Here is a 25,659-nt window from a genome sequence, read left to right on the forward strand (position 1 = left end):
AGCATCCGCAGCTGGGGATGTAACCAAAGAGTAGAATACCTCTGTTCTGAAGGCTTCGTGTGCCTCAACCACAAAGATAATGTCACCACCCATTGCCAGGAGGCTGTCCTGTAGTAGTTTCATAATAACTGCATGTCTGCAATTTTCTGTAATTTGTTTTTGTACCTACTTGTTCTCCACCGTTATCCCCTTGTTCGGACATTGTGTGAAGATAGTAGGAGTTTAGTAGATGAATTTGTGGGATACGGTTAGCACAAATATTGGAAAAGTTTACCTACGATCATAAATAACCTACAGCCAATACATAGGGTATACCTCCTCAGCTGAGGCGGATTTCCCATCCCACCACTGCCCTCTACGGTTTGGCGGTGAGTAGGGGGTCTCTGAGAAAAGCACAACTGTACTACTCAGGTAGACCGTTAAATAAGAACTCAACCAACGTCGTGTCATGTGGTTCCCACTAATCCTTAGGACCTGCGTGTTTGTTGGACAACATACACTGTCGGTGAGGTGCCTAGACTGGTTCTGCAAAAAGAACAAACTGCCTGCCAATACTGATATAAACAATTTCACCTCGTAATCAAGAAACGGCACGAGAACACTAAATCAAGCCACGCCAACACTAATCAATAGTATTTATTAGAAGAACATCCTTTTGTTCATTTGAATTTATTTTTCACAGTGCCACCATAAGCCCCCCTTACCTTACCAGGGAAAGAATGGTTTCTGGCAATCACTGAACATGACAACCCCAGTGATCGCAGAAACAGATCAGAATCTTTCGCTCAGTCACTCATGCTTACTAGCGCTCAGAGAAATATACAAAGAGTACACAGTGGGACGTTTTCAATAGATTTATTGAACCAACGTTATTCTTCTATAGAATACATGTGCTGTGATAATCAGTAGACAGAAGCAGATGACAGTGATAACAAAGCACCAAAAGAATAAATAGTAGATATCGTTCTACCATGGTGCTAGAACTGTGTGTATATGCAGGCATATGATACAAGGCAGTAATCAAGCATACTCTTACTATGCAAACCCCACTCTGAGTGTACCTAGAGCGTGTAGGTGTGAAGCCAAAAATATCCAGAAGGGACTATCCAACCCCATTACCTGGCGGGAGAGAAAGTAGGATCCTGACTTGGTCACAAACTGGACACCCTGTCACAAAGATGTCAGACCACTGCAAGATAAAGTCTCAGCATGCAGGGACCTTCGGTGTCAGCTGAAGTGCCTCCTCTGCTATTCCTTTGGGATGATCTTTATTTATAATAGAAAGCAGCCTTGCGATGTGTATACATATTAGCGATGTTATGAATATGTAGACAGCCCTGTCGCCCAGTGGATGAAGATAAAACAACATTTGTACATATTGCGTAGAAGGGCCATGTACATGATGTCCAAGTCATCATGATAATGTTGTGCAAAGCTAGATATGTAAACAAAGTAGTTTCAGAGAAACAAATCCAACATTGTCGTGCACGCAAATATGTGGAAACGGTCACAGCAGAAATGTTGTTGTGAAAATAGTACAAAGTAAGAAAAGTGCCACTTCGCTACATGGGCCTAACCCAGGCACATAACAGCTATATGGGTGAATGAGTGGGTGTGCGAATAGGTGTATGAGTGAGTGAGTGGCTGTGTGAGATGCTGTATGGGCCAGTCAATGGGTGAATGAGTGGTTCTATGGATGAGGGAGTGGGTTTGTGAGCAGTTGTATGGGTGTATGAATGGTTGTGTGGGTGTGTGAGTAGATGTGTGAATGGTTCTGCGGATGATGTCCTCATTGCTGGCATTTGAGATATCATCAGTGATGTCACTGACCATGTCAAAAGTGATGTAATATGTGAGGTCATATGCAGTGCATTGCAGGGGCGTAAGTTATAGGTAGCAAAAGTAAACATAACTGCTGAATATCATCGGTTTTGTATGAGTAAAATCTGAGCCTAACTATAACGTTCCTATAACCTTCATTTTTTTCATGAATTTCTAAAGTTTTTTAAAATTCTAAATCTTAACTCTAACATCCCTGTAACCTTTGGTTTTTTCAGTGAATTTCTGCAGTTTTTTAAAATCTTATTCCCTAACTATAATTTACCTGTAACCTTAGTTCTTTTAGTGATTTTCTAAGGTTTTTTTAAATTTTAATTCCTAATTGTAACTTTTGAGAATGGCTGTTTAGCTCGGTGAGTGGGTGTGTGACTGGTTTTGTAGGTGTTTGAGTGGACACCCCAGGGTATTTGTCACACTTTATAAATTCTTCATCATCATGTGTGAGGGGCTGTGTGGGTCTGTGAGTGGGTGTGTGGGTGGTTATGTGGGTGTGGGTGGCTGTATGGGTTTTTGAGCGGCTGTGTTGGTCGTTTTGTGGGTGTGTGAGTGACCGTGTGGGTCCTTGAGTGGGTGCATGAGTAGCTTTGTAGGTTTGTGACTGGTTTGGTGAGTGGCTGTATGGGTCTGTGATGTGAGTGGGTTCCTGAGTGGCTGTATGAATCTGTAAGTCAGTGTATGCCTGGCTGTATAGATCTGTAAGTGGGTGTGAGTAGTTTTCTAGGTTTGTGAGTAGGTTTGTGAGTGAGTGTGTGAGTTGTTATGTGGGTGTGTGGGAGGCTGTATGGGTTTCTCAGTGGCTGTGTTAGTTGTTTTGTGGGTGTGTGAGTGGATGTGTGAATGGTGGTGTGGGTCTGTGAGTGTATGTGAGAGTGGTTGCATAGATGTGTGAGTGGGTGTCTGAGTGTCTCTGTGGGTGTGTCAATAGCTGTGTGAGGGAATGGGCTTTAACGGAACCTCACTTGCCCCTTTATCCAACATGAGTCCACAGTTTTGCGCAAAATGTCTACCCAACTGGAGTACTTTCTACTAGTTAATTAGTAAGTGCTACCTTGTTGGGTAAAAGCTAGTACTTATTCTACACTGCATAATGAACCACAAGGAAAAGTCTCCACTGCCTTATGTGCATGCAATTTCAGCATTATGATTGTTCCTCGAGCGTCTTTGTCCACAAATCTATAATAATCCTCGTCTAGAGAACACGACAAGACTACAAACAGGGGAATCTCCATGAAACAAGGGTACTTCCTCCAAACTGTATGAATAAAGTGCTTGTTTGTTGGGTGGAGATGTCCTCAAAATTCCTCTGCATCAAGAACTCGTCACCATAATCAGTGGGAAAAGCACTCAGAGGCCTTTTGGTAAGTTGTGCATCAACGAGGGAAAAGGCGGGAAGACATTTGCATATTATTAAGGAAACAGGGCAGGCCACATGAGTGGACCTTGCAGATGATTTGGGGCATTTGCATACTCAGGGTAATTAAAAGGGAGACCCTTGGACTCTGCTCTCAAGACAAGAAAGAGTCACCGTCACTACAGATCAGATTGTGCACCAATAGATCAACGATGCATTCACCTCCATTAAGGATTTCAGATTGTTTTTCAAAGTGTAATACAAGAAGAAACACACTTGCTTGGCCTTTGCCAAGCCCAAGAAGTTATGACTATTTGTGTTTTACAGAAGCGTATCTTCAACTGGGGCATCTGCTGTGTTTATATTTGTAAGTGCTTCCTGTTGAGGTTCAATTTATATGAAATGAGCATCAGGGTCATAATGGAACCTTATTTTTTCCATAATTTTACCAAAAGTTTCTACCCAACCGGATTACTTTCTCCAGGTTACTTAGTAAGTGCTACCTCATTGGGTAAATATCTAGTATATATTCTTCATTACAGCTGTGCAAAGGAACACAAGGTAATGTCTCCAGGGACCTTGTGTGCATGTAATTTTGGCAATGGGATTTTTCCTACAGCGTCTTTAAACACAAATCTGTGCTAACAAGAATCCTCTTCAAGAGAACACGACGAGACTACAAAGAGATGAATCTCCACAAAATGGAGGTACTGCCTCTTAACTATATGAAGTAAGAGCGTGTTTATTTGGTGGAGATGTCCTAGTATTCCATCAAGAACGCATCAACAAAATCAGTGGGAAACGCCCTCGGGCCTTTTGGTAAACTACCCATCAACTTAGGCGGGAAGACCTTTGCATCCTACTAAGGCAAATGGGGCAGGGCGAAATGACTGGAGCTTGCAGATGAATTTGGGCATTTGATTACTTAGGGTAATTAAAAAGGTGAACCATGCTCTCTCTTTTCAAAATTATACAAGGAGAGATGGGGCGCATGTCCAGCCCCTTCCTGGGCCCACCTCTCTCTTTTTTTTTAATCAGCCCCTCCCCAGGGTAATTTTGGCCCGGGGACCCCTTCCTAGGTGGAGTGGAGCCCATCCAGGGCATCCAGTGTCCAACGTTGGGGATCGAGGGGGAACTTCCATTCCCCCAGAGTCCCCGCCGACTCCCTGCCTCCAGCCAGAGCTGGCATTGCTCCCACATGCAGGGAGCAGCCAAAAATGCTGCTTCCTAGATGTGGGAGCAATTCTTTCATCTGTTTTCCTGCCCGCTTGAAAGCAGGCAGGAAAACAAATGAAAAGTTAGCACCCAGGACGCAGGAGCAGTTTTCCTACTCTTGCCCGCTGGGAGCAGAGCTACAGTTTGCTCTCGCTTGACGGGAGCTTTCAAAGCTCCCCCCAAGCTAAAGCAAACTGCTATCTCCCGAGGGTGGGCATCTTGGGAGATAGGGAGCCAGCCCTGGGGTGGCGGTCACCAGGGCTATTAATAGCCCCAGGAGGGGGGCGTGCTGACCACCTCCTTTGATTTTGAGGGGCCTGCCCTGGGGAGGCACCAGCACCGAGAACAGACCGGGAGGGGGGCCGCGCTGCCCCCGCCATCTAACAAAGTAACGAAGCCGCAGGGAGCTGGTGGTCCCCGCAGCTGTAAATGGCCTGGGGGAGGGTCCACTTGATCCCCCTCCCTCTGTTAATTTTATCAGTGGCCCGTTGGAGGTGGTGGATCCTTGGGCTTTTAGAGGGCAAAGGAGAGGGACAGCGTGGCTCGGCTCCAATTTTTTAATAGAGCCCCGGTGAGGTGGGAGTCCCTGGGGCTTGTGAGAGTGTCAGGAGGAGGGGCGCGCAGCACTCCTCCGTTTTTTTTATGAGTCTGCCTAGCCTGGGGAGGTGGTGGTCCCTGGGGCCAAGATTGGCCAAGCGGAGGTGGGCCTTGTGCATCCCCTCCCTCTTATTTAAAATATAAATAATCCCCCGGGACATAGCCCATCCAGGGGCCCATGTTTAAACAAGCTTGGAAGACTGCGCTTGTTTTGAAAAAAAAAAATTTGCAGCAAATCTGTGACTCTGTCGAGATTTGTGCAGCAAATTGTTTTAAAGAAATTGCATTTTGGGCCAGGCAAGATCCCCGAGGGGAACCCAGCACCAAACCTATGGTGTCAGGATATTCCTACCTTGCCCCCTTCCCTTTTTTTATACGTTATTTGGGGGACTGAGCTGAGTCTGCATCCCAAGATGGCTGCCAACACTTCCTGGTTGAACTGTTGGTAGCCAATCAGATTTCTGCATGAGATCAGGAAGATTCACGCCTCTAGATTTGTTTTTTCTGTAATATCTCTTAACTACTAAATGGATTTACACCAAATAACAAAAAGGGCTCTTTCTGGACCAAGAGCTAGCTTTCTGCCAAATTTGGTGTAATTCCATTCAGCAGTACGGGCTGTAGTTGTGTTTAAAATCGCTATGGGAATTAACATGGGAAACACATTTTATTTGACCTCCCCTTTTTCTTGGCCCCTGCTTGACGCATCACCCCGAAACTTTTCTTGCGCAACATGGGACACCGTTACTCCCCTCAGTGAAAGAGACATCAACAAGATTTTTCAGAGTATCAACCCATCTAATCACTTTAGCGACCCTTTGCCTCCTTCCACCTTCAAAGAAATCAAGAATGTCGTCGTCCCAATCTGGACAAAGAGTGTAAACACTTCACTGTCACAAGGCATGATCCCAGATTGCCTAAAAGCAGCTCAGGTTTCACCTATACTACAAAAAAACGAATGCAGATAGTACCGGCCTTAACAACTTCAGCTCTATTTCTAACATCCCCACACTAGCAAAACTCCTGGAAAAATGCGTCCAATCCCAACTCTGTGCTCACATAAAGAATTTCCAATTCCTGGACCAGCATCAATCTGGCATTCGTAGTGGGCACAGCACTGAAACCACTCCTACTCACGTTATGGATGACATTTTAAAAATGCTTGACCAAAATGAATCTTGCCTCCTAATCCTCCTTGACCTTCCCTCTGCTTTCGACACGGTCAATCACGACAACCTCCTATCCATTTTGAAGATCAGGATGGGGGTAAGGTGCTACAATGGTTCTCGTCCTTCCTCCACCACAGAACACAAAGAGTCAAGACAAACCTCTCTCTCTCTCAGCCCTCCCCAGTATCCATGGAGGTCCCCCAAGTGTACGCCCTATCTCCTATACTCTTCAACCTGTTCTTGGAACCATCAGCTAATGCACTAAATTCCACAAACATTCTCTTCTATATGTATGCGGATGATACGCAACTTTATCTGAAAATCTCCTCCCCGGATAACATCATCTCACTCAACACTACCCTAACGTCTACTCAAAATTGGTTCACCGAGAACCACCTCCTGCTCAACACCTCCAAAACTGAATTCCTTCTCATCTCCCCTCCGAATCACATCCCCAAGCTAGACCGGTGGTTGAATCACCCTACTGCCTTCAACTGCTCCCCCCTCATTATAGACTCAGCCAAATCTCTCGGAATCACCCTGGACAAGCACCTGAACATGCAGAATCATTTCAGCAACGTCTGTAAGGGAACTAATCACTTGATGAGGATACTCAGAAATATCAAACCATTCCTTCCACAACCTGACTTCAAGAAGGTGGTCCAAGCGCTTGTGTTGCCGAGGCTAGACTATGGCAGTGCTATGCTCTGTGGCCTCCCCAAATACACCTTAGCTCCATTAAGGGCATCACTGAACGCTGGTGCAAGATTGGTGACGGATACCAAGAGAAATGCGCACATATCCCCAGTCCTAAAATCCCTTAAGTGGTTGCCCTACAAAGCATGAATTCCACTAAAGATTGCTTGTCTGTCGCATTTCAAAACCCCCCGTTACCTAGCACAAAAGCTCAAACTATCCGGAGGTGGTAGACCCTTAAGAAGTGCTAACTCTTTTCTCCTGAAACCACAGATTTTTAGCAAAAAGAGAACTTGCCACCGAGCCTTCTCCGGCGCTGCCCCCAAGATCTGGAAAACTCTTCCACCGGAAATACGCAGAATCTCCTCCACGGTTGCTTTCAAATTGGAAGCTAAAAGATTCCTGATGAAAAAGTTCCTACCTTAAATTGGATAGGATATTCTGCTCTAAGTCATTAACTTTACAACCATGAGACCTTCTTTGGAGGCTACTTTCTTGACCCTACCGTGTGCTCCCCACTGTGCATGCTATGTAACAGTTTTGGTATTTCTCTCCTCTGACCCCTCTGTCATGTAATTTTTTTTTGTTGTTATTCTTATCTACAGCTGATGTTACTCTTATTACCTGCCTCCATCCTCTGTAAAGCGCTCTGATATCCTTCAGGATCTTGTTTGCGCTATATAAAACTTTATAAATAAATAAAATAAACAAGAAACAGCAAAACACTTTTTTTGGGAAAGGTTTGTGAAGATTCGTCAAACGGTGCCAAAGTTATAGGCAAGTCAAAAAATGGCTTGAACTAGGTCCTAACTATAACTACCCACTGGCAAACAGCAATAGGTAATGTATATATATAACCAAGTGGCGGTCGCCACTTAGTAGTTAAAGTTAGGGCCACGTTTCCATAGGAGAAGCCTTTTTTGGTTTGCTTATAACTCTGGAGCAATTTGATGCATCTTCACGAAACTTTCCAAACAAAGGTCTCATCTACCTCAGATCCTTCATAAAAAGTTTTGGGGTGCACAACTACAAGGTAGGAGGCTGCATGTCCATCTCCCCATTGTAAAAAACACATCAGCCCCAGGGAATGGATTCCTCAGGGCCTTAAAAGGTTTGGAGAGGGGGGCTGCATTCCCCCACTACATATTTATTCAATCGTTCCTGGAAGATGTTTTCCCCGGTGCTTTCGAAATGGCTTGGAGGGGGGCAAAATGCCCCTTTCCCACAATTAATCAATCAGACCAAGAGGATGAGGCCCTAATTGTCTTAATTGAAGCTCATGAGGGGAGATCCTTTTCTTTTTTTAAATCGATACCACGGATCCACAGCTGTGCCGATAAAAAAAAAAAGAAAGTAAAATTGTATCTGATATACACTTTTAGCTGCAGAATCCCAGGCATCAGACTGGTTCCGGAAGACTTTTTGAGCACTACTCTAATGCACCAGAAGGTGGCGCCCTTCGGCTCCATGTCGGCATTGTTCATATTGGAAGGGACGTGCGCGTTACTTATATAGGCGCCACCCCAGTGCGCTGGTATTAGTTCTTTCCATTCTGCGCCAAATAATGCTGATCCGGTTTGAGCTACCCTCAGTCATCTTTTGACTTTTTCTTAATTCTTTTTGAGTTTTCTCTCCTGGTGTGGGTATGTCACCCAAGAAACCGTCTAGTTTCAAGCCATGTGGAGCCTGTCACAGACAGATATCTGTAACAGACCCCCACTTGGTGAGTTTGTGGTGCTTGCAGCGTGACCACAACTCCAAGACCTGTGAGGATTGGTGCATCGTGCACCCGCTGAGGGAGTGATCTCTCGATCTCCTCACTGCCTGACATCCGACGACTCCGTGACGCTCAAGATCTCAGTCAAGCGGAAGGCCTTGGGATCGTTCCCGGAGCCGCATGTGGCAATCGTCATCACACTCAAAGTTGTTGGGAAAGTCTCACAAACTTAAAAAATCCAAGACATCAAAGGGGTCTTTGACTTTACCGTGCCTGACGAAGTGGCCCAACGACTAACGTGAGTGTCAGCACTCCAGGCCTCCCACATTGGTGAAGCCTGAGTCAGGGCCCATTCGGCACTTCCCTGATTTTATGGGAGGGGGATCGACCCCAGCCCAACTAAAATAATTTTAGGAGGACATGTACCTCATATTTGGGTGGCCCAGCCCCTCTGGACCCCTACTGGATCCTCTTCAGTGGATTTGCCTTGGCGCAAAGCTGGGTCCCATGGATCCATTGCTGGATACAGAGTGGAGCCACCGGAGAGACTGAGACCTTCATTGGCGCCCCGCTCCAGTGCCGACACACCATTGTGGCACCATACCCATTCTCATTACTGACTCTAACGCGGACCCGGACCATGCTTGCCGGAACACAGCCAGTGCTGTTTTCTCTTAACAGGTCTGGAGAGGGAGAGGAATGGGAGGGGTCTAAGGACCCTTATGGTTACCAGCATCCCTTAGATGAGGAGGACAACTTGTATGAGGAGCTGGTGGAGGTCAGTGGGCTAGACACTTTGTGTGACACTGGCTTGGTCTCTCCTCCTATTGTGACTACGGAGGAGGGAGCCTCTTTCCCTATGGTGGCTGAGGTCTTGGACCCCAGTTGCCCTCACTGGCAGTCACACGTCCTGCCAGAGGTGCTTCAGCTGGGATTTACCCCCTCCTAACCCCTACTCCAATTTATCGAAGCCCTTACTGATGTCCTACTCGAAACCTGGTCCAAGCCCTGCACAAGGGCTACTGTGCATAGTAAAATTGCCCGTCACTAATAGTCGTTGAATGTCAATCATAATTACACTGAAATTATGAAAATGTCACTCATAAACAATCTGAAACATTGGCAGCTATATCAGGGCCTTAGTTTTCCACACAGGTGGTCAGTTCTCATTGAGGCTCCGTGCTCCTGGCGTGGAAAGTCACCAAAGTAACTGATGTCAATGCACCAGGGTTCTGCTTATACAGGTACTGTGCATGTCACTTCCGGTGTGGATGATGCTACAGACGTAGAGCAGAACGATGACACCTACAGGTGCACAAGGGTATTGCTCAAAACTCTTCCGGATCCAGTCTGATTCCTGGGGATATTTTAAGGTAAAGAATCTATGACTAGATAGAGTCTCTACCAGATAAGGTGGTAAGTAACTTGTTCCCCTGGCATGGGAGGGAGTGGGGAGGAACCTGTATTATCATTACCTTGGATTAGTGATTTCTACAATGTTGCATGAGGATATTCAGGGACACCAATAGACAAAATGGCATTTGTTTACAAATTATTCTGTGCAGTGATACACAAAGTGAAGGTCAATCAATTATAGTCTACGAACTGCCAGCATTACAATAAGATTATGGTAAACAGCATGAAGTGATACAGGCACTGCAGCCACTTACTTTCAGAACCCTTTGAAGCAGCCTGTCATGGATGATTAACGAAGCACGGATTGTGCCATAAGCATACATGAAGGCACGGATAAGTGTTAGAATGGAGTTGGCTGCCGCAATGCATCCGAAAACTGTGAGGTAGAACTTGAGATCATCAGAGATGCTCGACTGTGCAGGGGCGATGATGGCGATGGGATGTCTGGTGGATCAGAAACAGTAAAAAATATCACACTCTTGATTCATTCATCATAGGTGGCTGCAGAAGGCAGATGCCACTCCTTATCTGTGGTCCATCTTTGTGAACTGACAAATGGCGATACTAATATTGGTCTCTCTTTCATGCACTGGAGCGACTAGAAAACACAATGATTTATAATGGATGACCACATGGTTTAGGAGGCAGTAGGTAATAGTGTTGTGTTAAACAAATATAACTTTATGGGTAACTTAAACATAAAATATACCACACATGTCAAAAGTACCAGTACAACAAACACCTTCTACCAGAAACAATTATGAAATACTGTAGTCTTACATTTTGCCAGCATATTTTTGAAGATTGTATACAACTGAACAAGCCTATCTGGGTAAGAGGAGTTGTTGGTTTTGAGGGTCTTGGTATTGAAATATGCATTAAGACCATCAAAGGTCATCTAAATAAGCGCCATGGTATTCTGTGTCTTTGGTGCCGCCCATACTGGGAATGCACTGAGGGCACAGAACTTCCCTGCTGGAGCACTGACAACTTGCTGAAAGTCAGAGGGTGCAGGCAGTAAGCATGTACAGACATGCTTTGGATGAAACTATCTCATGCTGCACCAACAATCTGGAGTTCATCCCAGGTATTCTTCCCTGTGCCTGAAACCATTCCAAGACAGCTATCTAGCCACTATTGTTTAAAGAATAGAAGTTTCTAAGATGCCTATACTTCCCACATACCTCAACCGTTCTTGCAGCTTCCTGTTCCTCTCTTTAAAAGGTGTCCACATCATCATTTAGCTAAGTCGCAAAGCAGTCTTAGAAAGTTGTGGTGTGTCCTTCACCCCCTTGTTCTAAATTTTGAGATCTCTGATTTAGTCAAGTGGGTACTCTCCAGCTCTTCTTTACTTACCAGTCCTTGCTACATCTTCATCTGCCTTTCTCCAGACAACTTCCTCTGAATTCCTTCACTAGTTTTGGTTCCCTTAATCCTTCCTTGGATTCCTGTATATCAAGACCTTCACCTGGGTTTTTCCTCAGCCATTGTGTTTTTTCATCTGGATTCTGTGACCCTTTGCTGCAGACACCTGTCCTTACCAGGTTTGTGATAATGTAAATGTAATGTAAATGTAAATGTATTTATATAGCGCCGATCACCACTACGGGTATCTCAGCGCTGTACTCATACCGCTGAAGGAACCCTTCCTGGCTTTCCATGTGAGGTGTCCACTCCTGGGCACCCCCATGGTGAGGCCAGGCATCCCAGCGCTGTTGGGGCCGTTGTGGAGATTAAGCAAGCTATTACCCAGAGTTGCAGAGTGGGACCCATGATTAGAATAGGCACTGAGGCGAGAATATCCGGTCCGCGGAATTTATAGCCCGAGACCCTGCTGCGACGGGAATTGAACCCTGGTCCCGGACCAGTGCTCTGCATCGAGGTCTGCCGCGCTAACCATTGAGCCACATAATCGTCCAAGGACAAAGCCATGGCCAAGCAAGAGAAAGACTGGAGGTTACCGCTTTGTCCAGCTATCTGCAGTTCACTCCCTCCTATGTCTCACTGGTCTCTGATCATATATATGCCTGCAGGCATCTTCAACTTCCCCTAGAATAGGTCCATCTTGGGGATCGTCACTCCTTCTAGCAGAGTGACAGCACTCACCATCTAATCAGTAACACGATATGTGGAAACTTCTGCAAGGGCTGCTCAGGCACTTATAACCTCATGATGACTATGGTGGGCTAACTACCAAATTTTAAGTTTACAGCCAAGTCAACTGCATTTTTCAGCTAAGTGACTTCCTGTCTCAATGACGGCAGTTGCTTCAGTGATTAGAAAGAAACAGTAATATACTATCTGCCATTCTTTGGCGGACCAATCAACAATGTTTACACTATCCAAAGAAAGACCCCACCAAAACAGGGAAAGTCCTCTAGAAAGTTATAACTAATACACCCAGATAAATTGAGAATTGTTTCCCAAAAACTTAGAGGATATTCTAACATTTTTCTTCTCCATGTACTTGAGAGTCCCAGGCAGGAAAAAAAAGTCTGGATTAAGAGATCAACCTAGATAAAATGGGGCATCCTGTGCCCTTTCTGTCAGTAGTTACCCTGTTGCCAGAGTTCTCCTGGCTCCGCAGTCAGGAATACTGGCACCTCTTGCACTCCAAATGTGGCAGGTAATGCGAAACGTTGGCTGACCATGCATCTCCTGATCTCTTGCAGAAGCCTCATTACCAACCATTTCTTAAGGAGGTCCTTATTTTGTCATAAAAAGATATGGACAGGAACATACAATCCTAATATCTCCACATCCTAGCTCAATAAACATGGTTGTTTGTCTTAATCTCCATGTTACTTTCAGGGTATGACAATGTGCCCCCATTTGCGAGGTGGCTGGGAATGCCTTATCGATATTCAGACACCTACGATTATCAATACTCTGGATATCAGTAAGTTTGGGATGTTGGAATGTCATGGTATTTCAACCTGGACCGTAAGGATAGAAATCTAAATCTAGCACAGAAATCGAGGTACTGCGCCCGTTTCCTGGTGTAATGTAACATTTTGGCATATTTACCACCCCAGAAATGTACCTAGATTTGGCTGGTGAAATGTCCTAGATGGTAAATACTAAGAAGTTCCACAGTATTTCCCCATTTCTAAGATCATCATCAATCCCTGCACTTTATTAAAGGGGGATGTCTGATCTTTCTCCAGCCTTGTCGGACATTTGTGAAACAGCACAGAAACAAGAAAAGTGAGCTTTAAAATACAATGCTTTGGACACTGGCATTTCACTGGTAGATCTCATTTTATCACAAGCAAAAGTGGGTTGCGGGCATCTAGTATAGTGTGGTGCATCTAAACAGATTTAATTATTTATACTTTTGTATTTCACTTTCAGAATTTTTCATTTTACTTTCTTTTTTTTTAACTATTAACAGCACCCTCATCTAATTGTGGAAACAAGTGTGTATTGAAAGCAAATAATATAAATTGCTTACTTTGGATCTGCCATTGAAAGAATATGTGACGGAGCTGCCAGGTCACCTATGGAAATGTTTCCTCCGGTCTGATTCCTCAAAGTAGATACCCAGTGGGCCAGCCACCAAGCAGAGAGGTCACGTGACGCTGTGAAGACAAGAAGCAGGCTGTTCAAATGAATAAAGTAATGCACTTGTTGAAAGCTGTGATAGGCAGTGGGCAGATGTCCCAACAGGAATAAAAGGTAGCGTGATTTGTCATGATGGTGAGATGCTCTAACCTATTTTCTGTGAGGCCACCAAGTTCACTAAGGATGGAAGGAGGTCACATAGATGGCCTCGATTGAGGTAGGTCACATGCCTTGGATGTCATAGTGCTTAGACTAGATAGATAGGGCTAATTAAAAATTGGCTAAGAAGAGTTATCACTGAATATTTATTAAGGGAGCTACTGGGATTCACCCATGCCAGAGAGAAATAACATCTTGTGTTGGAAACAGTTATCAGCACTTTCAGGAGAACGATAGAGCCTCTTCCCCTTAATTTCTATAGAGTAGTCAGCACGTGTATAAAATGACTATTCGATCATCTTTGATGGGAAGATTTAGCACTGCTTATCTATATTTGAAAGCTTTTGTATCATTTAGGTAAGCCTAATAAATCGCACCAAAAGTTTCTTTTCTGCAAAACAAGGAACACCTTGCCAAATGTACTGCATTTATATACCATAATACCCATTGGGAATACCAGCATAGTACTACCATCACATAGTAGCGTTGTACTGCTCTCTCGGGGACGTGCGTGCTATCATCATAGGCTAGGTTGCCATCTAATATGCATTCTACCTGGCACTAGAAACAGGTGTGCAAATCCCACCAGTCAGGCCGATGACTCTGTCTACAACATCATTAAGGAAAGCTCCTGTCCCTAATTACCCTGCATCTCTTCTGCAGCAGAAATCACACTGGGGCAGGGTTTCTCAGAGACCTTTTCTCTGGTCCCTGGGACATTTAAGGGTTACCAGTAGTATTTGTGGTGTGTACTATTGTTTACCACTGGTCTGCTAAATTCCTTTTTTATACTTGACTCTCCAGCAGTAGCTGGGCCCAGCAGGCAAGGAGGTATTAGTACATTTGAAAAGAAGTTATAGCACAGTAGTCACACACACAATAACATCAATGTCCCCTCTGAAGTATATCTTTATAAAAAACTATTACGTTTTGTTTTCATATTGAAAATGCAGGGCAGTTAGAAAAAATCTCAAGGTCCTAACACCCATGCGAGTGACAATATAACCCTAGTTTCTTTCTAGCATTGACACAGTGTGGCTGTGTACTCCGGTTAGCATTGAGAGTCCATGGGCAAAGTTATCCAAGAGCGAAGGATCACAAACACAGCTGCAAGACCAGGTAAACATGTGACTACGTTAGCCCCATGACAATCAAACTGAATTGGCTCCCTCTGCAAGCAGGTTGTACATTTTTTATCAGAATCTAAAACCTCGAAATCAAGCACTGCAACAGGACAACTTTTTATCGCAGTTTCTCAGGCTGCACATCCAAGATCTGAAATAATATACTGATCAAGATATAACTGCACTCTCTTCCACTTTGTTTAAAAGTAAAAGTAAAAACACCTGCTTCTGACAAACACCATAAACATCCACCTCTTATCATTCCAGCATGAATACAAGTTTTCTTCTCTCATAATTTCTGTTGATGATTTTTCAGCGCGACAGCCGCCATGCTCTGAGGAAGCTAGACGGCAGAGCTCCTCGTTGGCCGCAATTTCCCCGGCCACGAACAGCAGCCATTTCCTCCCTGCTCCAAAGAGGGAGGTCTTCTACGGTGCCCAAGACCCAGAGGGAGCACCCAGACATTTCCAGGCGTGCAGCCCCAGAGCTGAGGGCGGCAACAATATCTCAACTCCAGTGCTGGAGACCATTCAAAATGGCGGCCCTGCATCGCTCGCAGCAGCGGCACTAGAATTTCACTGGCGGCGGTGAGCCTCACAGGGCTGGTGCCACCTCCCTGTTTTGCTTAACAGGGGTCAGCGAGGTTGTGGGCCCATGCAACCTCACCTGTAGTGGACCGGCGGTAGAGGCACAAGGAGATCGCCCATGCCCAACTCAGGAGGACAATGAAAATAGCGGTCCTGCTTTGTTGGAGGTCACGGCGGTGAGCCTAATGGGGCTAGTGCCCCATCCTGAAATATGCTTGGCGGAGGTCAACGAATCCGTGAGCCCCTGCGACCCTGCTAGTGGAGGATTTAAGGAGCCGGTGAGCAGTAGATTACCCTCACCGGCCCATTACTGTCGCTTGTGTCTGCAGCGTGAACCCTTGTGCCCCTGTGCACAGGCATGCTGTTGGACCCCCCCCTACCTCACTGGGTGTGGAGGTGAACTGGATTGGGGCGATTGGGCCCCAAAGCTGCTATATTGACAAGGGGGTGAAGCGTGCTGCAGCTGTTTCTGTGCTGTGGCCTCGTTTCCCTGCTTTTGAGGGGACCAACTAGTGGGAGAATGGCATGGGTCCTGGACTATTACAGAACGCCCCCTCATTACCTTGCTCTTGGCCTAGTGGCCTGACATTATTGGCTCAACATCTTCTCCAGCTTGCACAGTGGCTCCTACCCCTTGTTGGTGCGCCTCCCCATGCACCACAGGGGGAGCGCATGGGATATTACTGGCCTCTCTCCACATTGGGGGCTTGTGCAGGTCACATTACTGGACTCCTTGATGGCCTTCGAAGTGGTACTGGGGAGGCAAACCTCTTGTCATGCTTTGTTGACATAGTGATTTGGCGGATTGCTCACACTGGTACAATTGTTGTTTTGTGATACCAGTCTGTTGTCCCGTGCGTGACCATATATGTCTCCCTAGTCATTCACGACAAAGGATAGCTGGCCCGTCGGGGTTGTGTCATTATTTGGGGGCATCGGACTGGAGCTGCATGCAGATAGTGGTGTGTAGCATCTTTGAGAGGGCCTTCTTTCTGGCGTTGAAGAAGAAGCTAGACGATCTTGGTCTACTTTTCTCTTTGCTGTTCCCGGCTTGCCTGCATGTCCAGTATGCACACAAGGTGCATTTTTTCACGGATCCATCAGCAGCGTGGGACTGAATTAACTCATTGACAAGAGCACTCTGCGACTTGAGCTGCCTGAGCCGAAACGCCCTTTGCGCCCCAGGTGCCAACGATCTTAACGCACGGAAGCAACTCGCCCTTCTAGGACATAAGTAGCACTGGAGCAGTCGAGGGCGGCTGAGACTGCCACTTCTCTGCGGACTCGCTGGGACTTCTTGCAACATCAGGCCCTGGGTGTTTGAGCTGGGGGAGGCTTGTGGGAAAGTCCTATAGAACTGTTATATTTCTTGAGTGTTGGTCCTCCACCTCCAACAGTTGGCTCCTTCCCCACATATAGTCATCCGGTATGGATCTAGTTGGCCAACTGGCCTTCAGTTAGCTTCTAGGTGTGCCCTGTGTGGTGTGTTGTTTGGACAGGATGGTTGTCTATCTCAATCCTTAGGGGTGTTGGGGGATTTCTTGGTGTGTTACATTGTGTTTTGTTGCGTATCTTTTTGTTTGCTGGTGGTGGAGCGTATAAGGTCATAGAGCTAGGTGTGTGGTACAGTGGGGCCCTCCTAGTATTGTCAGGAACTGACAATGGTAGGGTCCTTCCTCCACTTGGCCCTTTATTCATGGTCACCCAAATTAAGTTGCTTACATGGAATGTGCAGGGCCTCTCTTCCCCACGAAGCGTTATAATGTACCGTCTTATTTGAAAGAGTGCATATTGCCTTCCTCTAGGAAACTCATCTTACAGAGGTTGAGGCCTATGCCCTTCGGAGGCGCTAGCAGGGTCAACGTTATGCTACTTCCTACTCTGCCTTTTCGAGGGGCGCTTTCATATGGATCAGGGCTGGGGTCCCATTCCAATTGTACAAGGCGGTCATACACCCTTAGGGATGCTATGTACTGGTCCTCAGGTGGATGGATGAACTAAATGCATTAAGCGTGGATCAGCCAATGTTCCTCACCGGCTTGGCGCCCCGCTATTGCTCATTGTTCCCTATAGGAAAGTGGAGGAGGGTGACTTTAATTGTATGGTGGATGTTGGAAACGCCCACTCCCACTCCGCAGGGTGGTGGTGGACTCCCCGAACACACTGTGGTAGCTTGGCTCGAGTGGTCAGGAAACAGGCGCAGTGCTAAGCATACAATATACCCATACAATAACCATGCGTGCATCCGTTCCAAAAACGACTCTACACCGTAAAAATTATGAAAATATTCTTTCTTTATCTTTTTCTCTTAGTTGCTGATTGGAAAAATAAATAGGTCAATCACAATATACAAGTTTCAATTAGTGCAGGTCAAATAAATATTGGCTGTTTGATGAAATAAATAGGGGTGATCATAAATAACAGGGCATAAATACAAGTGCAATATATACAGACAATTAAATACTTTGAGGCAATAAATACTGTACCAATAAATATTGTACACCAACAAGTCCTGTGGACCTATAAATATAGTGCAGCAATAAATAGGTAAAAATTCAATAAATACAGTACCCCCAATAAATAATTAAAAGTATACTGCAACCCTCATATAATCAGATGACACTTCAATTCTTAAGGGCTGATATGGCCCAGGCACAGCTTGTAGGGTTGTGGAAGGCTTGAGGGGGGCTACTCCCTGGCTGGGACAAGGCTGAGGCCTAATCTGAGGTAGATCCAAGGGGGGTATACCAGTGCCCTGGCTTTCTCTCTCCACACAACCTCTCTAGGTTAGTCCCAGTTCACCCCAGGCACAGTCAGGTGGGTTTCAGCACCTCCCTAGCCCCTTAGAGCAGTCTCTCAGGTCTCCACAGGGCCTTAGGCGCCCTCTACTCCACTTACTGCCCTTTTTCTGATGTTCCGACGCCGCTGGAGTCGTGTCGACGCCGTGAGGCGGTTCCGGTTCGGTCTCGGCGGCCTCGGCACAATGTCAGTTCTTTGACGACGCCGGCAGGCGGTTCCGGTCCGATGTCGGTGGCCTCGGTTCGATCTCGACCTCCGATTCGACGGCGTCGGGCAGTCTCTTCACGATGTCGACTTCGGGCGGCTCCGGTCCGATGGCGCTCTCGGCTCCGATGACGTCGGCCGGCCTGGCCTCGATGTCGACTTCCGGCGACTCCGGGGTGCGATCCTCACCCCCGACCTCCGGTGCTCCTCCTCACAGGCTCCGGGCGACTCCGGAGTGCGATCCTCACTCCCGACCTCCGGTGCTCCTCTACCTCGGTCTCCGACGACTCCGGAGGGCGGACTTCACTCCTCCGATGACGCCGCTCGCTCGACCTCGGTTCACTTCCTCCTCGACCTCTGGTATTCCTCACGACCTCCGTCGGCGCCCTCTCACGACCTCAGGCGGCTCCGGGTACGACGTCTGCTACTTCAGTCAGCGCCGCTTCTCCACCTCGGGCTCCAGGTCTTCAGGCTACTCGACGCCGGACTCCAGGGAAACCAGTTCTCAGGTCAGAATCTTGCTGTTTTCTTGGTTCTAAGGCCTGTTCCTGCTGTCCAGGTCCTTAGGATAAGTTTCTTCTGTCTTCTTCCCACACAGGGCTATAGGCTGGGATCCACCAGTAGGGACAAGTATCAAGGGTGGGTTTATGGACTCCACTCCAGGCACAAGTTTCCACCCCTGCTGCTTCACTCCTTCCTCCTTCACTGTTGTGCTCCTCTCTCTTCACCAGTCAGGTGCCAACTGCCAGCTCCAACTGCCAACTGCCTCTCTTATCCTCCCAACATTCTAAACGGTCTCCAACTGTCACAGAGTTCTGGAGTCTCCTGGAATGTTCTGGAAGGTGCTGGTATGTTCCAGTGGATGCTGGTGATGTCACAGGTGGCCACCATTTTGTGCTCCAGGCCCTCAGACAGAAGTTTCAGGGGTAGATAAAATGGCTCCCTGAATCTGTAGCAACACGAAAAAGTCTGGTGGTTCCCAAAAAGGAAAAATTCAAACAGGGTTTGAGGCAAAAGTGGGACAAAATAAATAATGATGAGGAGGGACCACCCAAAGGGCTGACAGGTCTAACACGCGTCCCCCCCAGCTGAAAGTGGGGAGAGCTACCCAACCCCTTGGGAGTTCTCATCACTAAGGCGGAAATACCTTGAGAGACCGTCTGCATTGGCGTGGTCCACTCCAGGCCGATGTTCCACCTGAAAGTCCATCCCCTGTAGGGAAATAGACCACCTCAACAACTTGGGATTCTCCCCCTTCATTTGCATCAGCCAACGAAGGGGTCTGTGGTCGGTCTGAACCAGGAAGTGCGTTCCAAACAGGTATGGCCGCAACTTCTTCAGAGCCCATACCACTGCAAAGGCTTCGCGCTCTATTGCACTCCACTTCTGTTCTCTGGGAAGTAGTCTCCGGGATAGGAAGACCACGGGTTGATCCAGGCCCTCTTCGTTGAGTTGCGATAACACTGCCCCAATGCCATGTTCTGATGCATCTGTCTGGACAATGAACTTCTTGGAAAAGTCTGGGGCCCTTAAGACCGGGGCCTCGCACATGGCTTTCTTCAATCTCTCAAAGGCTTGCTGACAAGCCTCCGTCCAGACTACCCGTCGAGGTTGTTTCTTGGACGTGAGCTCCGTGAGAGGGGCTACGATGGTACCGTACCCCTTCACGAAGCGGCGATAGTATCCCGTGAGGCCCAAAAATGCTCGGACCTCAGTCTGTGTCTTGGGGGGTTCCCAGGCCATGATGGCCTCGATCTTTGCCTGGAGGGGTTGCACCGTTCCCCTACCCACCAAGTGTCCAAGGTACACTACCGACCCCTGCCCGATCTGGCACTTGCTGGCCTTGATCGTCAATCCAGCTTGTCTCAGGGCCTGGAGAACAGCTTGCAGGTGACGCAAGTGATCCTCCCAGCTGTTACTGAAGACGGCTATGTCATCCAGATAAGCAGCAGAGAAACTCTCCATTCCGGTGAGGATCTGGTTTACCAGGCGCTGAAACGTGGCAGGTGCGTTCTTGAGCCCAAAGGGCATCACACAGAACTGGTAGTGGCCATTGGGCGTGGAGAAGGCTGACCTTTCCCTTGCTCCATCAGTCAAAGAGATCTGCCAGTATCCCGAAGTAAGGTCAAAGGTACTTAGATATTGGGCAGCTCCCAGCCGGTCAATTAATTCATCCGCCCTAGGGATCGGATGTGCATCAGTCTTTGTCACTGAATTCAGTCCCCGGTAGTCCACACAGAACCTCAGTTCTGGTTGGGCACCCGGTGGTGCAGCTTTCGGTACTAACACCACCGGACTGGACCAGGGGCTGCTAGAAGGTTCAATCACTCCTAGCTCCAGCATCTTAGTGACTTCACTGTGAATGCTGGCCTTCACCTTGTCTGACATCCGGTAGATCTTGGACTTCACAGGTGGGCTGTCTCCTGTGTCCACGTCATGGACGCACAGGTGAGTCCTACCCGGAACAAGGGAGAACAACGAAGAGTACTGCCCCAGGACCTGGCGACAGTCCTCCTGCTGTTCAGGAGTTAGAGATGGGGAGAGAATCACTCCCTCCACCGACCCATCCTTCTCTTGAGACGCAAACAGATCAGGGAGAGGCTCGCTTTCCACGTCCTCTCCTCCGTCAGTCACCATCATCAAGATGACTTCGGGCCTCTCGTGGTGGGGTTTGAGGCGGTTGGCATGCAGCACCCGCAGGGGCTGACGAGGGGTCTTCAGGTCCACCAAGTAGGTAGCCTTACCCTTCTTCTCCAACACCTCAAAGGGTCCTGACCAGCGATCCTGGAGGGCACTAAGCTCTCCTGGTTCGATCACCCACACCTTCTGGCCAGGCTCCAACTCCACCGGGTGAGCGTTGTGGTCATACCACGCCTTCATTACTGCTTGGCTGGCTTCCAAGTTGTCAGAAGCTTGCTTCCACAACTTAGCCATTTGGCTCCGGAAGGCCAGCATGTATCTCACCACATCCTGGGGAAGCTTTCTGGGAGTTCTTTCCCATCCGTCTCTCACCAGGTTGAGAGGTCCACGTACAGGGTGCCCATACAGAAGCTCGAAGGGGCTGAAGCCCACTCCCTTCTGTGGCACTTCCCTGTAGGAAAAAAGTAAACAGGGTAGGAGGACGTCCCATTTCCTCCGCAGGCTTTCAGGCAGACTTCTGATCATGCCTTTTAAGGTTTTGTTAAACCTTTCCACTAGACCATTGGTCTGGGGGTGGTAAGGAGTTGTGAACCGGTAGGTCACTCCACACTCCTTCCACATTGCCCGCATATATGCTGACATGAAGTTGGTCCCCCTGTCGGACACAACTTCCTTGGGAAAACCCACTCGGGTAAAGATTCCCATCAGGGCCCTAGCCACAACAGGTGCTGTTATGGTCCTCAGAGGTATTGCCTCTGGGTACCGTGTGGCATGATCCACCAGAACCAGGATAAACCTGTGACCAGCTGTAGTTGGCGGATCTAATGGACCCACAATGTCGATGCCCACCCTTTCAAAGGGGGTGCTAACGACAGGAAGTGGTTCCAGGGGAGCTTTCAGCTTCACCCCTGTTTTCCCACTGGCTTGGCAAGACACACATGTCCGGCAGTAGGTATCGGACGACACTTTCATCTGAGGCCAATAAAAGTGTGGGACAAGACGGGCGAAGGTCTTGTCTTGCCCCAGGTGTCCTGCCAATGGTATCTCGTGAGCCAACTCCAAAAGGAAGGCTCGATAACGTTGAGGGACTACCAAGGCTCGTGACGATCCATGTAGGGGTGCCTTGGGTTCACTGTAGAGGAGGCCATCCTCCCAGTAAACACTGTAGTTCCCTTCAACGTTCCCTGCTGCCTGGGCTTCGGCCTGTCGCCTCAGCCCCTCAAGGGTAGGGCACTCCCTCTGGCCCTGGCAGAATTCCTCCCTGGACGGGCCTCCCTCCACGTGCCACTCGGCCGGGATGGGTAAGTCCTCCAGGTTGGTAACGTCCCCCTCCGCAGACTCCTGGCCCACCACCTCCGGTGGCCTATCCGTCCTACGGGGTGGAGACGCCGAGGCAGGCTCCTCCTGTCCTCGGTTCTTCCCTTGACTGGCAGCTGGCTGGGCCTTTGTTCCAGGCTCCAGCCGGAATGAACTCCCTCTTCGGGTAGTCGCGGACCTTGTGCTAACACAGGCCCAGTCAGGTGTACCCAGCATCTCGGTGTGAGTCCGGTATTCCACCTCCTTCCAAGCGTTGTGCTCCATGTCATTGCCCAGCAGACAATCGACTGGCACGGCAGGGCTTACGGCAACTCGAAGTGAACCTGCAACCCCCCCCCATTCAAAGGGAACCTCGGCCACGGGATAGTGACCTGTTCTGCCGTCAGCCATCGCGGCTGGGTGGAGTACATCGGGAATTACCTGCTCTGGAGACACCAGCTGGCTACGCACCATAGTCATACTGGCTCCTGTGTCTCTCAGAGCCTCCCCTCTTTGGCCGTTGATGGTGATCCACTGCCCATACTTTGCGGTATTTGCGGGCACCTGGATCTTGGGAACCATCTCCCGTTCTCCCAGGGACACTAAAGTGACACCCGCCCACTCCCTTCCCTTAGTTAAGGGCATCTCCTCCCCGAGCACTACACTAGCTACTCCGGGGGTCTTTCCTCCAGTGGGAGGGGGTGATCGTTTCTGACACTTCGGATCTCCTTTATAGTGTCCAACGCCACCGCACTCGTAGCAATGGACAACCCTTGGCTGCTGACTCTGGCCAGGATTAGGGTTCCTGGGTGGGTTAGCCTTAGAGGTGAATCCTGTTCCCTTCCCTGGGAAGTTATTTTGGGGGCCTTTGGAGAACTCCTTTTTCTTTTCCCCTCCTTCTTTCTTCTGGGGGGCGCCCTGTCCGGCCTTTTGAGTATCCCCTCCAGTCCCCCTTGTGGACACCCGGGTACTAGCCCAAATGTCCGCCTCCTCAGCAAGCTTCCGGGGGCTGGTCAGCTTGCTATCCACCAGGTGTTGCCGCAGTTCAGGGAAACATTTCTCGAGTAGGTGTTCCTTCAGTACTAGGTCAAACAGCTCCTCGTAGTTCCTTACTTCACTGCCCTGAATCCAACCTTCCAGTGCCTTCTTTGCATAGTCCAGGAAGTCCACCCAATTCTGTGTGCCCAGCTTGTGACTACCCCTGAACTTCTGTCTGTACTTTTCAGGTGTTAGTCCAAACTTTCTGATGAGCGCCAGTTTCATGGTGGGGTAATGGGTCTGCTCATCCTCTTCGAGGGCCAATAAAGCATCCCTACCAGCTGGAGGCATGTACTTATACAATCCCCCTCCCCAGTACTTCACTGGAACCCCATGGGCCCTCAACGAGACCTCATAGGCTGCTAGCCACTTGGCGATGTCGTCACCCGCCCCATAGCTAGCTACTATGTCCTTTGGCAGGTAAGGTTTGGATTCCCTGGTGACCTCTTGGTTTTGGCTGCCACCATTAGGAACAGGTTGTGCCCCTATTCTTAGGATCTGAAGCTCTATCTCTTTCAGTCTTATCTCATGAGCCATCCTCTCTTTCTCCGTCTCATGAGCCAACCTCTGTTCCTCCTTCTCCTTCTCCAGCTTTGCTAAATCCCATGTGAGCTGTCTTTTCTCTCTCCGATCTGCTAACTCCACGCTGGATAAGCCCCCGCTAGAGACAGTGCTGCCCTTCCTAGAGAGTGTCCTGGGCCCTGCTGACAGGTTCCCCACCTCAGGTTGGTACATCTCAGCCCCCTCGGGGTCAGGCTCTCCATCCCTGTCTTCCTCCTCAGCCTTGCTTTCTCGGCGTGCCTCCCCCCAAGCCCTTAAGCTGGTTTGGAGTGCACCCTTCTTTGCTCCTGGGGGACAGTACACCCCCTCCCGCTGGCAAAACTCCCTGAGTTGGGCCACAGTGTACGTTTCTAGATTCTCTAGTACAAACTCCATCTTGCCCACTCAGGTTAGAGGACAGGTTTTGTGCAGTAACAATGCAGGGGGGTACCTTTAATAATACCTCCTCCCACCACCAGAGTAAATTTGGAAAAAACAAAAACCCACAATTAGGAAGGCCGCTTTGAGAAAACTCCCGGTGTAGGCCTATGGACTACCCACAGTTATTGTTGAGTATATGTAGGCACAGCTCTATCCCACCACTGAACACCAATTTATGTTGGAAACGCCCACTCCCACTCCGCAGGGTGGTGGTGGACTCCCCGAACACACTGTGGTAGCTTGGCTCGAGTGGTCAGGAAACAGGCGCAGTGCTAAGCATACAATATACCCATACAATAACCATGCGTGCATCCGTTCCAAAAACGACTCTACACCGTAAAAATTATGAAAATATTCTTTCTTTATCTTTTTCTCTTAGTTGCTGATTGGAAAAATAAATAGGTCAATCACAATATACAAGTTTCAATTAGTGCAGGTCAAATAAATATTGGCTGTTTGATGAAATAAATAGGGGTGATCATAAATAACAGGGCATAAATACAAGTGCAATATATACAGACAATTAAATACTTTGAGGCAATAAATACTGTACCAATAAATATTGTACACCAACAAGTCCTGTGGACCTATAAATATAGTGCAGCAATAAATAGGTAAAAATTCAATAAATACAGTACCCCCAATAAATAATTAAAAGTATACTGCAACCCTCATATAATCAGATGACACTTCAATTCTTAAGGGCTGATATGGCCCAGGCACAGCTTGTAGGGTTGTGGAAGGCTTGAGGGGGGCTACTCCCTGGCTGGGACAAGGCTGAGGCCTAATCTGAGGTAGATCCAAGGGGGGTATACCAGTGCCCTGGCTTTCTCTCTCCACACAACCTCTCTAGGTTAGTCCCAGTTCACCCCAGGCACAGTCAGGTGGGTTTCAGCACCTCCCTAGCCCCTTAGAGCAGTCTCTCAGGTCTCCACAGGGCCTTAGGCGCCCTCTACTCCACTTACTGCCCTTTTTCTGATGTTCCGACGCCGCTGGAGTCGTGTCGACGCCGTGAGGCGGTTCCGGTTCGGTCTCGGCGGCCTCGGCACAATGTCAGTTCTTTGACGACGCCGGCAGGCGGTTCCGGTCCGATGTCGGTGGCCTCGGTTCGATCTCGACCTCCGATTCGACGGCGTCGGGCAGTCTCTTCACGATGTCGACTTCGGGCGGCTCCGGTCCGATGGCGCTCTCGGCTCCGATGACGTCGGCCGGCCTGGCCTCGATGTCGACTTCCGGCGACTCCGGGGTGCGATCCTCACCCCCGACC

At 48.3% G+C, this 25,659-nt stretch overlaps 1 protein-coding gene across 2 annotated transcripts in view; it reads right to left on the bottom strand.

Annotated features, from left to right (window-relative positions):
- The window catches only part of LOC146816450 (ATP-binding cassette sub-family C member 10-like), a 351,699-nt gene that overhangs the window by 138,958 nt on the left and 187,082 nt on the right, over positions 1-25,659 (bottom strand). For both annotated transcript variants that reach the window (XM_085610292.1, XM_085610293.1), the window contains exons 13-14: positions 13,455-13,581; positions 10,255-10,444 (exon numbers count right to left, since the gene is read on the bottom strand). In XM_085610292.1, the coding sequence (XP_085466418.1) occupies positions 10,255-10,444; positions 13,455-13,581 (317 nt within the window). The remainder of the gene's footprint in view (positions 1-10,254; positions 10,445-13,454; positions 13,582-25,659) is intronic.

Source organism: Triturus cristatus, chromosome 6 (assembly GCF_964204655.1).
Source record: "Triturus cristatus chromosome 6, aTriCri1.1, whole genome shotgun sequence".
NCBI lineage: Eukaryota > Metazoa > Chordata > Amphibia > Caudata > Salamandridae > Triturus > Triturus cristatus.